The sequence below is a fragment of the Equus caballus genome, chromosome 17 (assembly GCF_041296265.1).
Source record: "Equus caballus isolate H_3958 breed thoroughbred chromosome 17, TB-T2T, whole genome shotgun sequence".
In the NCBI taxonomy this organism is placed as follows: Eukaryota; Metazoa; Chordata; class Mammalia; order Perissodactyla; family Equidae; genus Equus; species Equus caballus.
In genome coordinates this window covers 40,761,471-40,776,949 of record NC_091700.1, presented here as the reverse complement: position 1 = coordinate 40,776,949, position 15,479 = coordinate 40,761,471, and the positions used below count along the sequence as shown (strand labels likewise).

The 15,479-nt window shown below is 36.7% G+C and overlaps 1 protein-coding gene across 5 annotated transcripts in view; it reads left to right on the top strand.

The window, feature by feature from the left end:
* RNASEH2B (ribonuclease H2 subunit B) overlaps positions 1–15,479 on the top strand; it is a 74,885-nt gene that overhangs the window by 49,062 nt on the left and 10,344 nt on the right. For 2 of the 5 annotated variants that reach the window (XM_023621553.2, XM_023621551.2), the window contains exons 10-11: positions 1,476–1,556; positions 3,997–4,416. The exons of 2 other annotated variants lie outside the window; for them this stretch is intronic. In XM_023621553.2, the coding sequence (XP_023477321.1) occupies positions 1,476–1,556; positions 3,997–4,113 (198 nt within the window). In that variant the 3' untranslated portion in view covers positions 4,114–4,416. Of the gene's footprint in view, positions 1–1,475; positions 1,557–3,996; positions 4,417–15,479 lie in introns of those variants that run through there. One more of the 5 variants, XM_023621550.2, reaches the window with a different exon arrangement.

The following is a 15,479-nucleotide window of genomic DNA, read 5'->3' as shown; positions in this document are numbered from 1 at the left end:
CAGTGTCTAAGTGTTTATCATAACGTCGGTATTAGGAACATTTTACCACAGAGAAGGAGAGCAAACATTCTCATAACTTTAAGCTTTTGCGATTTGAAACTACTACAGCCTTCGTCATTATTACCTGTGAGTTCTGCTCTTGAAGATACTTTTCTAGTAAAAATATCCATCATCTAAACACCATTTACTGTCTTAATTTGAAGTAGAAACATGTATTCTTCACAAAGTCGCTTGTATCCATACATTCACTTTGCTGATAGGTGGTTCGTACGTGATACGCTAGTCTTTTTCTTTTGAGGATTCCTTTGCTGAGGTCACTGTGTGGCCAAGAGAAGGTTTGGCCACGTTATGTGATACACTCCCAGGATGCCCCCCTGTCTTCTAAGTGAAGAATTTCAAGGCATGCTTTATCCTCTTGTGTTACCCATGTGCTGTGGCGTCTTTAGCACCAACGCTACCAGTTCTTTGTTTAGCAAAAGCTGGAGCGTGAGAGTGAGGCTAGGAACAAAGCTGTGTTTCCTAGGGTAGCTCCGTGTGAGTCTTGTCAGCATGGTCTCTCCACAAAGACCTTGAAGATCTGGAAAGATCCAAGTGTGATCACCATGCAATCAGTTGTCTGTGTTAAACATCAAGACTTATCTGCCCCGCTGTGTGTCTTTTACATAATAAGTGTGTCACCAGTCCTTCTATAGTGTGAACATTAAGGCCACAGCCTAGATCTTGATAAGATTCTCACATTCATTGGTGCAAAAGGTTCACGTGAAAGGTGAAAACATAGAGTAGAGGTTGACTTAGTTGCATTGGGCCTAATGGAAAGAACACTTGCACAAAAATTGAGCTCTCACCCCAAGTCCTGTACCAGGTGGACTTAAACTGTCCATTTAACCTCTTCTGTGCTTCCTTCTCCTGCTGGCTTCTTGCTTTGCAAGGCTGTTCTTGTGTAGATAAAATGAGGTAATTTAATTGAAAGGAGATAAGAACTGAAGCTATACAAAGATGGTCGTAATAGAATAATGCTGTCCCTGTATTCCCAAATGGACATTACATCAGCCCAGGAGGTGAACAAAGAGGGGGTTCTGGCTGGACACCTGGTCCTTAAAGGAGATTCTTGTCTCTGATTTCTGTGCCTGCATTCACCCCTTAGACTGTGCTGGAGGTCAGCAGTCACCTAGATGCCCCTCGTCCCTGGTACATATGAAGTATGTGGTCAGGACTGCTAGACCGCCTAAGGGGCTGGGTCGTGGACTTGCCTAATCATATCCACATCACCAGGGCCGCTTCTTGGAAGGGATGTGTAGCTTAGTTCCCTAGATAATTGGCAAAATGTGAAGGAGCTTGTAAAAAGTAAGCCCTTTGCATGATCTGCTGCTCCATTTGGCCACAATGTGGGTCCAAATTGTACATGTTGGTTTTTTTTAAATGAATTGATGTGTCAAGGTGACATTTGATACCACTCCACTGCTCTAACATTGCAGAAAGTAAAGTTGTCAGATGAGCCTGTAGAAGCGAAAGAAGATTACACTAAGTTTAACTCTAAAGACTTGAAGACTGAAAAGGTATGTGTGTCCAGGTCGTGCCGGCATGCTCTTGGATTCAGTGGGTGCTGGGTGCTGCATGAGGATGTCCAGGAGTGATTGCGTGCTTGATTGTGATTTTATAACTTTAACCATGAAGAATTATTGACTCACATTTCTGTCTTAATAATTAATTCAAAATTGTGAATAACAACAAAATATCAAACAGGGAAGACATTTTATGAATCAAAGGAAGGCAATATACTTAGCAAGAGTGTGCCTAGACTTTGCTATGTATTCACAGTGATAGGGTGGGGCAGAAGGAGGGAGCCTCTGCAGGTAATTGTTTGTCAACTCTACAGCCCAGAAGCTTCCCAGAAATTATGATGATAACAAAAATTGTTAATAACCCCACCATTCACAATCACCCTGGCAAGTATTTTCATAACATTTCTTACTAAGTTTTATCTTATACATGCATTATAAATACATATGTAGCTTTTAAAAGTGGCATTGTAATATATATATAGTTTTTGTTCTGCCCTTTTTATTTAGCACTACATTATGAAAATGTTCATGTCATTAAGCATTCTTTGAAAAATTATTAATGGTTTCATAATATTCATCGGGAGTGTTATTCCATATGGAATATAATTTATTTAATCATTCCCCTCATTTTTGAGCACATAGGTTACTTCGGCTTTTTTTATTTTTTGTTTTAATGAAGTAATAAACACTCATTTATAGTCTGCATCTCTGATTATTTCATTAGAACTTATAATTTAGAACTAAGGGTAAGGGCTTAGAAAACATGAGCCCTTTCCATGATTATTGAGAGAGAGATATAGCTAAAATGCTTTCCAAAGATGGAGCAGAAGCCTGTTCTCCCAGCCATTATTGCTAATGAGTATTTGTGTGGCATTCCTGACAACATTGAATATTATTTTTATTCTTGAAAATTTTTGCCTGTCTATTTAGGCTACATTTCTTTAACTAGAAAGGTTAGTTGTTTTTCCAAGTGCTGTTGTCCATGTGCCTTTTTACAGATTGTTGGTTCAGGTCTCTTGCCTGCTTCTATGTGGGGTAGTGATGTTGTTTTTGTTGTTTTATAAGAGCCATGCTAAATTAAGGCTTTAACTCTTCCATGACATCTAGGGTACAAATAATTTTCCAGTTTGTATTTAGCCTTTTCATTTGTTTTTTTACTAGTTTTCAGTTTTTCTGAGGAGTAAATCTAGAAATTGTGTTTTTTTAATGATTTTTTTCATTATTTTTGTGCTTAGAAAGACCTTGCCTGTCCTAAGATAAGTTAACTTTCACTTGGAGTTTAACAACATTTACTCCCCTAAGAGCTGAATGTTTTTATAAAGTTTATTCTTTAATCTGTATGTAATTTATGTGGCCATGTGACGTCAGGGAATAGTCTAGCATGAGATTTGGCTAAATAGCTGTTTATCTCCATGCGCTCTGGAAGCAGGGACATTTTTACATTTCTCTGTGAGAAGCATTTCTGCCCCACCCGTCTAAGCGCTGCTTCCCATCGTGTCCACTTGGGCTCAGCACCAGTGAGATAAGGGGTGGACCAGGATGTCAGTTAAACGCAGGGAATAACATGTCTGAAAGAGACTGTCACTTTTCACCATCCGGTCAAAAAACAAGCCTTCTAAATTATAAGTGACAGAAGCAAGATTTCATACCGTGCCCTTAAAAGATACCTTGGCACTGACTTTGTCTGACTGTTCCAGGGGAGACAAATGAGATTTTTCCTTGCTGATTCCCATTATTTATGCTTCTGCTAAAAATTGTGATGCATCAAAGTAAAATCAGCTGCTAGTTACCTTCTACTAGTGCTTGTTCTGGGACATGGAAAAAAACAACCAACAACAAACAAAAAAACAATGACCAGGAAGAGAGAGAAGTTTACAAGGCAGAGATATTTGGAGTCAGCTTTTTGGAGAGTATTTCTTTGTTGGAGGGAAAACGGGGCAGCTAGCCTGCTGGTCCAGAATGCCTTGCAGTCCAGGTTATCTTTTGAATATAATAGCGATGTCTTTGGTTTCCCATAGAGCCTCTGAATAACATCAGATGGTAAAGTGGCGTGAATTATTCATCGTGTGGTAATACAAGGCTGTAATTCCCCCCTCTGACAGTTGCTGCCTGTGTCAGTTCCATTGTTTGTGTTATTGCACTTAATGCACGCTCCAGAATTATTCCCCCAAAGTAAACTATCGGTTGTAACATTCCACTCCTTAGAAGGCGGCAGTTTTGTCTCCTGCCTCTTTTAACATATTTTTCTCTTAGGGCTGATTTCTGAATAGACATCAGAACTTTTTTGAATAATCACCCCCTTGAGAAGCGTGTTAGCAGCAAATGCTTACCTCCCTTAATGAACCTGAAGACATGCACTGTCTTGTTTGATTTGCATGTATGGTTTATAAATGTTACATTCGTAACAATTTTTCTCTTTTATTTTCATTAACAGAAAAATAGCAAAATGACTGCAGCTCAGAAGGCTTTGGCTAAAGTTGACAAGAGTGGGATGAAAAGTATTGATTCTTTTTTTGGTGTGAAAAATAAAAAAAGAATTGGAAAGATTTGAAACTTTGAGAATGAAATCTAGCAAAAATATTTACCTTTTACATGTTCTGTTTTCGTCCTTCCTCTATGTCACTATACTTCCTGACCCTTAATTACCACCTTAAAAAAAAAGCCAGTTTTCAAATTCACTTGAATATTTCTTTGTATTTGATTTTTATATTTCTGAACAAAATATGGAAAAGTAATTGTGTAACTTCATGGCTTGTGGCCTTTGGAGTCTTGTTTGACATAATGAAAAGTAATCAAGTGAATAGAATTAATCTCTAGCATCACAATTTCCTCAATAAACTGACCTGTGACAATATTTGAGTATATGCCTGTTATTTTATGCAACTTTGCCACATCGTAGCTATAACAATATGGTTTTCAATATACTGCGAGAAATCAGATAAAACTATCAGATAAACTACTACTTTCTAAAAGTCTTTAGTTTTTGGTAAATCTTTTGTTTAATGATATTTTCTGTTTTATGAATATATGTTCTTTGTAGGAAATAGAGAAAAGTATAAAACAAAAATTGTAATCTACCAACTTTTTATTACCCAGAGATAAAATGGGGCATTTTCTTATAATAATAATTTTTAAAAGGAATTATAACACAGTCACGGTCCACATAACGGCATTTTGATCAATGATGGACCACATATACAACAGTGGTCCCATAAGATTAGTACCATGTAGCCTATGTGTGTAGTAGGCTATACCATCTAGGTTTGTGTAAGTACACACTATAATGTTTGCACAACAACGTAATCTTCTAACAACTCATTTCTCAGAATATATCCCCATTATTAAGCAATGCATGACTGTATTGGTGTTTTTTTTGGCTAAAGAAGATTCGCCCTGAGCTAACATCTGCTGTCAATCTTCCTCTTTTTGTATGTGAGCTGCCACCACAGCATGGCCACTGACAGATGAGTGGTGTAGGTCCGCACCCAGGATGCGAACCTGGGCCACCAAAGTGGAGTATGCTGAACTTAACCACTAGGCCACTGGGGCTGGCCCTGAAGTGATTTTATAAGCATTCTTCTTGACATCATTTTTTGAGCATTTTCCAAGGCTACTAAAATATTTTTCATAAATATGCTTTTTTACAGGCAGTAATTTTTAATTATTTGGATGTTTGATTATTTAATGACCATGACTTTATTTTGGACATTTGGATTATTTCCAAATGTTCGTTGTTTGAAGAATCAGATTGTATGTAAATATTTGTCCACATCTTTTATTGTTTCCTTAGAATGGATTTTTAGATCTGAGCTTACTGGTTCATAAGTAAGTTCTCCAAATACGTATTTGTGGGAATATTACTTCATGGAAAGGTTATAGGATCTTATACTCTGACAAATTAGCTTTGAATATTATCTTTGCAAATAAGTGGGAAAAGGCATTTTATTGTGGTTTTAATTTACATTTCCCTGATTAATAATGATATTAAACATGTTTTCACATTACTGATCATTTGTCGTCTTGTGGAGAATTATCTGTTTATGTCCTTGTTTAAATAGTTGGAGTGTCAGGATTTTCCTTATTGACTCCAAAAGTATTCTGTAACTTAAGTACATGAAGTGTTGTCCACCATATTCATTATAAATTTTTTTCTTGACTTATAATTTGCCTTTAATTGTATGTATGATTTGTTGTCGTGCAGATGTTTTGGTTTTTTGTAGACACATATGCATATGCTTTTCCGTTATGTAGACGTTATACTTGGGAAGATGTTTGCCTTTATAGGAAAGGTCACTAGTCACTTATTTTTTTCTAATAGTTAATTTTTTGTGTTACATTTAATTACTTAAATCATCTACAGAATTTATGTTTAAATATACTTTGAAATAAAGCACTAATCTGATTATTTTCTCACCTGTTTATTTTTCCATTAGATCTGTAGGATTGTTTAATCAGCTTCTAAGAGTAAGTTTCAGTGGTATTTTTACTGAGATTTTGTTAGACCCATAAATTATTTTGGGAAAAACAGACATCTTTACAAAATTCAGTGTTCTCCTTCCAGAATATAGTGTTTCTCTATATTTACGAAGCTCCTAATCATACCTTTCGCCAACATTTGGTTCGTAATCTTCATATAGGTTCTAGATAGTTCTTTTTAAGGAGTATCTCTAGGTAATTTTTGTTGCTATTAATAAAATCTTTTATTTTTTCAGTTAGATCTTATAACTAGCTATTTTGTGGTAAAGTTTTACATTTTGATATATTTATCTTTTAAATAACCAGTTTACTAAACTATTAATCTAAATATTTTCCATTTTATTCATATTGGGTTTGCAATGCATAATGCAATGTAATCTTACTTTGAAAAAATTGTGTGCAATTCTTTCCAATAGTTTGACTTCTTTTATATCTTTTATGTCATGTTACATAAGCAAGAATATCCAGAACAGTGTTAAAGAGTAGTAATGGTCATCATCTTGGTCTTTGTGATTTTATTAATGTATTTTACCATTAATTCTGACACTAACCGTTGTTAATATGATAAAGAATAATCCATCTTTGATATTTTCTTTTATACCTTAGTTTCTTTAAAGTTTGAATTAGAAATTGATGTTGGTTGTTATCAAATGTCTTTTTGGCACCTATTGAGATGACTATGGAGTTTTTATCACTATTAATCCGTGCCTGAGTTCCTACAATAAACACCACCTGGCAGTAGAAAGGCTAACGTATTAGATGCTCCTTATTTGGTTTAGCCCTTGTCAAATCTAGTTTTCAAGGCTTTTATTTACGATTTTTGCATCTATATTCAAAAGCAATATTGCCATTAGGTTTTAGTGTCTGAATTATGCCGGCTTTCCAGCTTTCCCAGTGTTCTGGAAGAAATAATTTTGTGTAGGAATGTTCTGTTTCTGGAAAATTTCAAAGAACATCAGTGGTAAAATTGTCTAGCACTGAGCCTTCTCTTTGTTGTTGTTGTTGTTGTCATTATAGTCTTTAATCTGGAAGAATTTCTCACTTGTTCTTTGTCTTACTGACCTTGACATTTTTGAAGAGTACAGGCCAGCTATTTGGTAGAGCGTTCCTCACTTTGAGGTAATGTTTCCTGTTGATTAGATTCAAGTTAGACCTTTTGGGCACCCAGAGAAGCAATGATGTGTCTTTCTCAGTGCACCATATCAGAAGTCACAGTGTGTCCCTATACCAGTGATGTTAAATTTGGTCACTTGATTTGTGGTGTCTCCTGGGTTTATCCACTATAGAGTTAAGTATTTTTCTCTTTGTAATTAACAGGTAATTTATGGGTAAATACTCTGGGACTTGTAAATATTCTATTTGTCATCATTTACCCACAAGTTTTAGAATCTACTGATGATTTTTCTAACTCCATTTCTTCTATATTTATTTTTTTTATATTTAGTTGGCATTTTCCTATAAGGACAAGCTTCCCCTTGTCCATTTATTTATTCATTGATGTACTTATATCAGTATGGACTTGTAGATTTTTATTTTTTCCAGTGGGTTATATTACATTATTTTGTTGCTCATATTGTCCCAGAAGGGCCAGTGGGAGTCCCTTCAAGCCAGCTTGTATATCTTTTTGGTATGTTTCCATCGTTCTTTAATACTTGCTTATCTCTTCCATGATGACAGGGTATTCCAGGCTTTTCTTGTACTTTCCCTGTCCAAGCCTGGAATTGGTCTTTTATCCAAGGAGCCAGGGTTAGTTTTAGTGAAGAATGGTATTTAGAAACCAAGATCTAGGCACAAAGTATGCTCATTGCTCCTATCGAACTATGTGTGTAGATTTTCTTCATGAGATTCAGGACGTTCTCTTCTGTTCCCAGTTCACTTGAGTGTTTTCTTGAACAGGTATTGAATTTTATAAATTGTTCTTCTGCATCTATTGAGATGACCATGTAGTTTCCCTTTAATAAGGAACTATCTTTTAATATGTACAGTATAATGATTGATTTGTGATTGTTAAATTAACTTTACATCCCTGAGATAAGCCCTACTTGGTCACAGTGTATTATTCTTTTCATATATAGTGTTGTGTTTTATTTCCTAATATTTTGTTAAGCAGTTTTGTATCTCTGTTCATGAGGGATGTTAGTTTATAGTTTTACTTACTTGAAATGATTTGTCTAGTTTTGGTATCAGTAAAACTGACCTTATAAAATGAGTTGGGAAATATTCTCTCATCACCTATTTTTGAAAGAGTTTGTATGAGATTTGCATTGTTCCCTCTTTTATGTTGGTAGAATTCACCAGTGAAGCCATTTGGGCCTAGAATTTTCTTTCTGGGAAAGTTTTTAATTACTAATTTGATTTCTGTAATAGATACAGAGCTATTCTAATTTTAGCCTTTTTCTTGTGCCCTTTTTAGTAATTTATGTCTTTCAAGAAGTGTGTCTATTTCATCTAGGTTGTCAAATTTATTGGCATAGTTGTTTCTCATGTTTTTATTATCCTTTTAATGTCTGTGGATCTGCAGTCATGTTCCCTCTTTCGTACTTGATATTGGTCATTTGTGTCTTCTTTTTTGTTTTCTTGATTAGTCTAGCTAAAGATTTGTTAATTTCTTTGACTCTTTCAAAGAATCATTGTCTTCTGGCTTGCATAATTTCTGATGAGACATCTGTGATAATTCTTGTAATTCTTCCACTTTATGTAATGTGTCCCCTCTTCCCACGCTGGCATCTTTTAAGATTTTTTCTGTATTATTAGTTTTCAGAAAGTTGATTGTGATGAGCTGATGTGGTTTTCTTTGTGTTTATCTTGTTTGTGGGTCCATTGAGCTTCTTGAATCTTTGAGTTTATAATTTTTATCAAATTTCAAAAATTTCTAGCCAATATTTCTTTCAATACTTTACTGTTCTTTTCCCCTTTTCTCTTAATCCCTCAACTTCTAGGACTCCAATTGCTTGTATGCTAGACCACTTGATATTTCCCCAGAGATCCTTTCACTGAGTTTCTGGTTGTTTGGTTTTTTTTTTTAATGTTCCATTTTAGACAGTTTCTATTGCTATATTTTTAAGTTTATGTTGGTATAGTGTTTCATCTTCTATTAACCTCAGTGAATTTTTATTTCAAATGTTGCAATTTTCAGTTCTAGATGTTCTCTTTGGTTCTTTTTGATGTCTTCCCATTTCTCTCCTCATTATGTTCATGTTTTCTTTTAAATACTTTGTTATAGTTACAATAGCTGCTTAAATACCCTTGTCTCCTTGTTCCATCATCTCTGTTGTTTCTGGGTCTATTTCTCTCTCTTTTCTTTTTTATTTACTTTTTTATTTTTAAATAATTTGAAAATTATAGAAAAGTTGCAAAAACAGAAGCATTTACTTATACCCTTCACCCAGCTTCCTCCAACATTAACGCCTTATGTAACCATACTACAATTATCAAAACAAGGACGTATGCGATACTATTAACTAATCTGCCACCTTATTTGAGTTTCACCTGTTTTTACACTAATGTTTTCCTGTTTCAGAATCCAATTCATTATCCCACATTGCATTTAGTTGTCATATCTACTCTGTTTTTTCTAATGTGTAAGAGTCTGTCAGTCTTTCTTTGTCTTTCAATGATCTTGACACTTTTGAGAGTACTGGTCAGTTATTTTGTAAAATGCCCCTCAACTTTTGAGATACTTTGAAACTATGCTAATATCCTGTTTCTCATGTGATCCTTTAATAGTACTAATAACTAATGATACTAGTAACAACAAACATTGTGTAGCATTTATGTGCTTGGCCCTGTTATGAGCACTTTACAAATAATAACTCATTTAATCCCCACAATAGCTATAATTGTAGGGCAGGGTACCATAGGAGTTAGGATAGTGACACCCAACCCAAAGGGCATGATGAGAAGAAAGCTACTTTAACACTTGAATTATCATCCCTATTAAAGTTAAGCACTTTAACAGCAGGAATTCTGTACTGTTTCAAGTTTGTGTCTTCCACAGTGCTGGGCACAGAGTATGCAATTGGTAAATGTTGAATAAATGATAGTTGGGTGGGTTGAATAATCTAACCAGTATCCTCACTAGTTGAGACTTGATTGTTTTTCTTCGAAGGGTCAAAGTCAGGATCTTCACTTACCTTGTCTTTCAAATGTCTAAGCTGTTATCTGGCCTTCTTTTTGGTCTTTAACTATGCCAAGCTGCTCCCTCATTGGTGTCTTTGTGTGGACTGGTTTGAATTTATACCCCTGCCTCCAGATCTTCACATGGTTGGTTCCGTCTTGTCCTTATCCCTTATCTCAAGAATCATTTTTTCAGAGATGCAGTTCCTGACCTTCCTTCCCTGCTTCCACCCCATCCTACTCATTCCCTCTTCATCTCATTTTTCTGCCTTACCCTCTTCACAGAACCTTGCCTGACTGGTTCACAGTTGTGTCCATGCACTTAACATGGGACAGCACAGAACAGGACTTCAATAAATGTTTACTGCATGAGATAATCAATCAAACAATCACTCAATCTGTACTGGACACCTCAGACAAGTGTTCTACAGTACGAGATTGGTTTCTCAACACCTGTGGCTGAACCCTGAAATTCAAGGATCATTCTGAAAGTGGGTTTTTTGGGATGCTCTAGAATTTGAAGTCCAAAGACATATTCATAAACTTGTTAGTAACCTCCTTGTATAGGCTTAAACTTAAATAGAAATAAATAGATATAATCTTTAATCTCCATATATAAAGGGCTGAGAATTTCTTCTGTCAGTTGATTGAGCTGTACTCGTTATACTCATTTTATCTGTGTCACGAGATCTGAAGTTAGAATATATCGTTTACATCTGTGTGGCAGTGCTAATGTTAATAAATTTGCTTTTATATGGCGTTTAGAAATTATTTATATCCAGCACACAACCTAAACTTTAAAGTTTGAGAATCTCTGTGGTCTATAGAAACTCCTTGTCTTCTCAGGAGCTTTATTTTTTTCCAGCTTTATTGAAGTATAATTGACAAATAATAATTGTATATGTTTAAGGTACACAACATGACGTTTTGATATACATATACATTGTGAAATGATTACCACAATCAAGCTAATTAACACATCCATCACCTCACATAGTTGCCATCTTGTGTGTGTGTGTGGTGAGAACACTTAAGATCTCCTCTCTCAGCATCTCTCAAGTATACACTAGAGTATTACTAACTGTAGTCACCAGGCTGTACGTTAGATCCCAGGAGTATTAAACAGGAGTTTAGATATAGATATAGATGACTTAGATATAGGTTAAATGGCAATTTGTGCAATCAGCAGTTCTCTTTTCCTCCATATTTGACTTTACCTTTGATGCCAAGATGAAGACCCTAATCTCACTTGCAATGTGCAGCATTAACTAGGAGTTAAATAGTAGTTGAGAAATGAAAAACTAAAGGAATTACGCATGGAAAGTGCTGTTTTGGGGAATAATATCAGGAATAAATCAATAGGGGCTTATATATATATACATACACTTATACACACATAGACACACACATATACACATAAGTATACACATATGTACATATCAATGCACGTATATATCCTTTCAAATTCTTTAAGGAGTTTCAGAGTAGAGCCTTTTTAGACTTTATTATATCAAACATGAGGATACTTTAGCTTACTCAAATCCTTTGGTCCTTTCTTTCTCCTGATTACATCATTTTTCTTGTTGATTAATGTGCTGAGTTTGGGGAAAACTTCAAAAAAATTCTGCAAACTATAAAACCACTTGTGTACACACACAAGAGCCTCCATCTTTTTCATCAAACCATACTTATTTCTGAAACTGATCTCAGGTTGCCAACATTCTTTCCTTTTTTATGTCTGGTTTATCTTCAGTTTGACTTTTCCTCGTACTCTGGCTGTCAGGCTCTTTAATCTTCCAAGGCTGATACTCCTGGTTCTGCGGTCCCAAGGAGATCCTCCTATATCAGGTTTAATGTGGATGTCAAGTGGAATTGTGTTTCGTTGGTTCGGGTCTATTTCTAGTGTGCTGCAGTCCATTCCCAGGATCCTATTTCTCTTACTTGGGGCCTCAGCAAGACGCAAAGGCAATTTCAAAGTGAGAAACTAAAATGTACCCATTTACTTGCTAAATGTACAGTGTTGTTTATATTGTCCGCAAACTTATGACAATACTAATAAACAGAAACCTTGATCTTTAAAAATGTAAATGAAGGGAAAAATGATTAACTGTGTTTCAAACTAAACTAAAAAGTTTACTTTAAAAAGTAACAGTAATTGGTTGAAAAAGACCAATTAATTTAAAGTAGCTGGATTATAGCTGGTGGTAGTTCCAGTCTGTGATCCACGGACAGATCACAAGCGTTGCTGGTCCACAGTCGTGTCTTCTGTGCCAGATGAGACTGGATCATTGAGTCATTCGATGTCCTTCTCTGCTGTCACTACTTCTTGGGGAGCCTCATCTGCTTTGCGCCTGTGAGCAAAATGCTTTTAGAGTTAGCATCCATCCAGTGCATAGCATGCCTCAGGTTCTCCTCTAAGGTCTTTAGATGGATTATCTCCATCTATTGTGGTGTTTGTGGTATATATTTGTCTCTTTTCTTCATTTCCCATACATCACATTAGTTTGCATTAGAAATAAATGCAAAGAGCACAGTTATTGGAAAGTAATAATAAAGACTGACAAAGCACTTTGCAATTTTTAAGCACTTTTCACGGAATTTGTGTGTTTAATCCCTCCAGAAACTGTATGGCGTAGTTGATCTTAATTCCCCCATTTTACAGTTGGAAAAGGTGAGGTCAGCTTTGCCCAGGGTCACACACAACTAATAAATAACTGAGCCAGAACTTAAACTCACAACCTCTGACTCCCTCACTCTCTACGCCAAAGTCCCTTTGCCCTGAAGTCCTGACTTCTGTTACATGCTGGGGAGTCACCCCTTCGCCAGATTTGAAAGACAGCTTCTTCACTTAGGTTAGGATTGACTTTCTCTGTTCTTAAAGTTGATCTCACTTGACTAGCTGCCTTGTATGACATGTTTTTTCCCAAACAGCCATTTCTCCAGGACTAATCCAAAATTTAGACATCTCTAGAGTTTACTGCATTAAACAGTCAAACCGCTTTTTGGAAGACAAAGAGCCCCCAGTCTAGGAAGGTGGAGAGTGCAAGGATATTTTCTCAGTGTCCTTGGAAGATGTCCACAGGCTTTGACCTCATCTGAGTAATCGGGAAATTGATTAGATTTCTACACCTTTTTATACACTGAGATTTATACACTCCTCAGGTTTTTACACTCCTGAGGGTCATTAGATTGACGAAAAGCTTTCCTACCTTATGTTTAATAGTACTTTACAGTTTTTACAGCAATCCCATATCAGTAGTTAAATTAATCTTTACAACAACTCTCTAAGGTAGACCAGGAAGGGGACGTACGCCTGTTTTATAGATGGTCAAAGTGAGGTCACACAGAGTGAAAGTGGCAGAGCCCCATGCTCCTCTTCTATCCTCAGGCCCAAGCTGCTTTCCTTTTCGCCTCCCCCAGATTCTGTCTATACCATTTTTGTGTAGCCTTATGGTCTTTCATCCTTCAGTAGTCTGTTTTCTTGTTAGTACCATCCAGTCAATTTTGACTCCTAGCGACCCTGTGGACAGCAGAGTGGAACCCTGCCTGGTCTTATTGCACCATCCTCTCATCTTCCAGCGCTCTATCAGACAGTGCTCTCCTGCTCTTCACAGGGTTTTCATGGCCAACTTTTTTCAGAAGTGGGTGGTCAGGTCCTTCTTCCTAGTCTGTCTTAGTCTGAAAGCTCTACTGAGACCTGTCCTCCGTGGGTGACCCTGCTGGTATTTGAAATACTGGTGGCATCGCTTTCAGCATCACAGTAACACGTGGCCACCACAGTATGACAACCAACCAATGGGTGGTGTGGTTCCCTGTGGTGCCTAAGCAGGGTGGACAGGCTTCAGTGGAGCTTCCAGCCTAAGACAGACTAGGAAGAAGGACCTGACCACGCACTTCCAGAAAAATCGTCCATGAAAACCATATGAATAGCAGCGGAACATGTCTGATACAGCACCAGAAGGTGAGGGGATGGCGCAAAAAGACCAGGCAGGGCTCCGCTCTGCCATACACAGTGTCGCTAGAGTCAGCATTGACTCCATGGCACTAACAATAAAGTCTGTTTTAATTGTGAATTTTATTTTAAGAAAATAAAAATCAGATTTATTCTGCTTCATCTTCTTGCTCTATTCAGAATGAGTTTTGCAGGTCAATTTATCCTCAGCAGTGGTGAGCCAGAATTTAAGTAAAGCTTCTACTTAGCTGGTGCATTTGCATGTCAAATCTTTAATTCAGCTGTCAGCTTTTTAGCATTTACTGTATTTTTGTTAATAAATGTTATTTTGATGGTCTTACAGTAATCATGCCTATTTGAGAGGAGGGAAAAGCACCAAATGTGATTTACAGAGGAATCAGAGCTTCTTCACAGATGTTAAAAGAGTTGTTACCTTACACGTGTTCTAATCAGAATATGTGTAAAATTAAAGTTAGTCATGTTATTAGTTCTTTCAAAAGAAAAAGCAGCCAAGGAATAAGCTTAGATTCATATTTTCCTTTAAGAACATCTACTGAGCACCCACTATGTGCCAAATGTTCTAGGCACTAGACGTGCAGCTTTCAACATGGCAGACAGAAATACTGCCTTCAAGAAGTCTCTGTTCTAGGGGGCAGATAGATGGGCTTGTCAGCTAGTGCTGGGGGCTAGGGGAGAAGCTGAGCTAGGCTGGCAGACAGAGTCCTCGGGAGGCAGGTGGTCAGGGAAGGTCTGTCCTATGTCACATCTTGTCCACGTCATGGCATAGACATCTGATCGCCATCAACAGTTTTCTTTTGTAACTTATAGCTCCAGAATAAACTATGTTTGACTTCATCCTCAGTAGGAAATCCAGTTATAGTGATTAAACTTGTTCAGAGGCATTCTTTAGAAGGATACTAGGGACTACTACTTCTACCAGTAAGTCTATATTTATCTTTTTTATGTGCATTGGAGTCTATGTAAGGCTTCCTACTTTTTTAAAAAGGATCTACCTTTAAAAAAGAAAACAAAGAAGAAGAAAAAGAAAAGGAAAAGAGGAGAAAAATGGTTTAAGAATTATTCATTTTAGAACCTTGTTTTCATGTGTTTCTTATATTTTCATTTTTTTCTAAAATGATGGCGTCCGTTTCATAAGTTTGGGTGACCTTACATTATTGTGTATTTCACTCCCTTTGAACATTGGAAGGAAAATATGCTTCTTGCCCACCCACTCCCCTCCAGAAGCCCACTATGAGCCCTAGAAGATCACCGAGGCTGGCCACAATGGGACCCCTTCCTGCACCCACGTTCTTCTTTTAGAAGCGAAAACGCACAGCTGCCAATTCTGAGGACTAAACCAGCCAGCCTTGCTT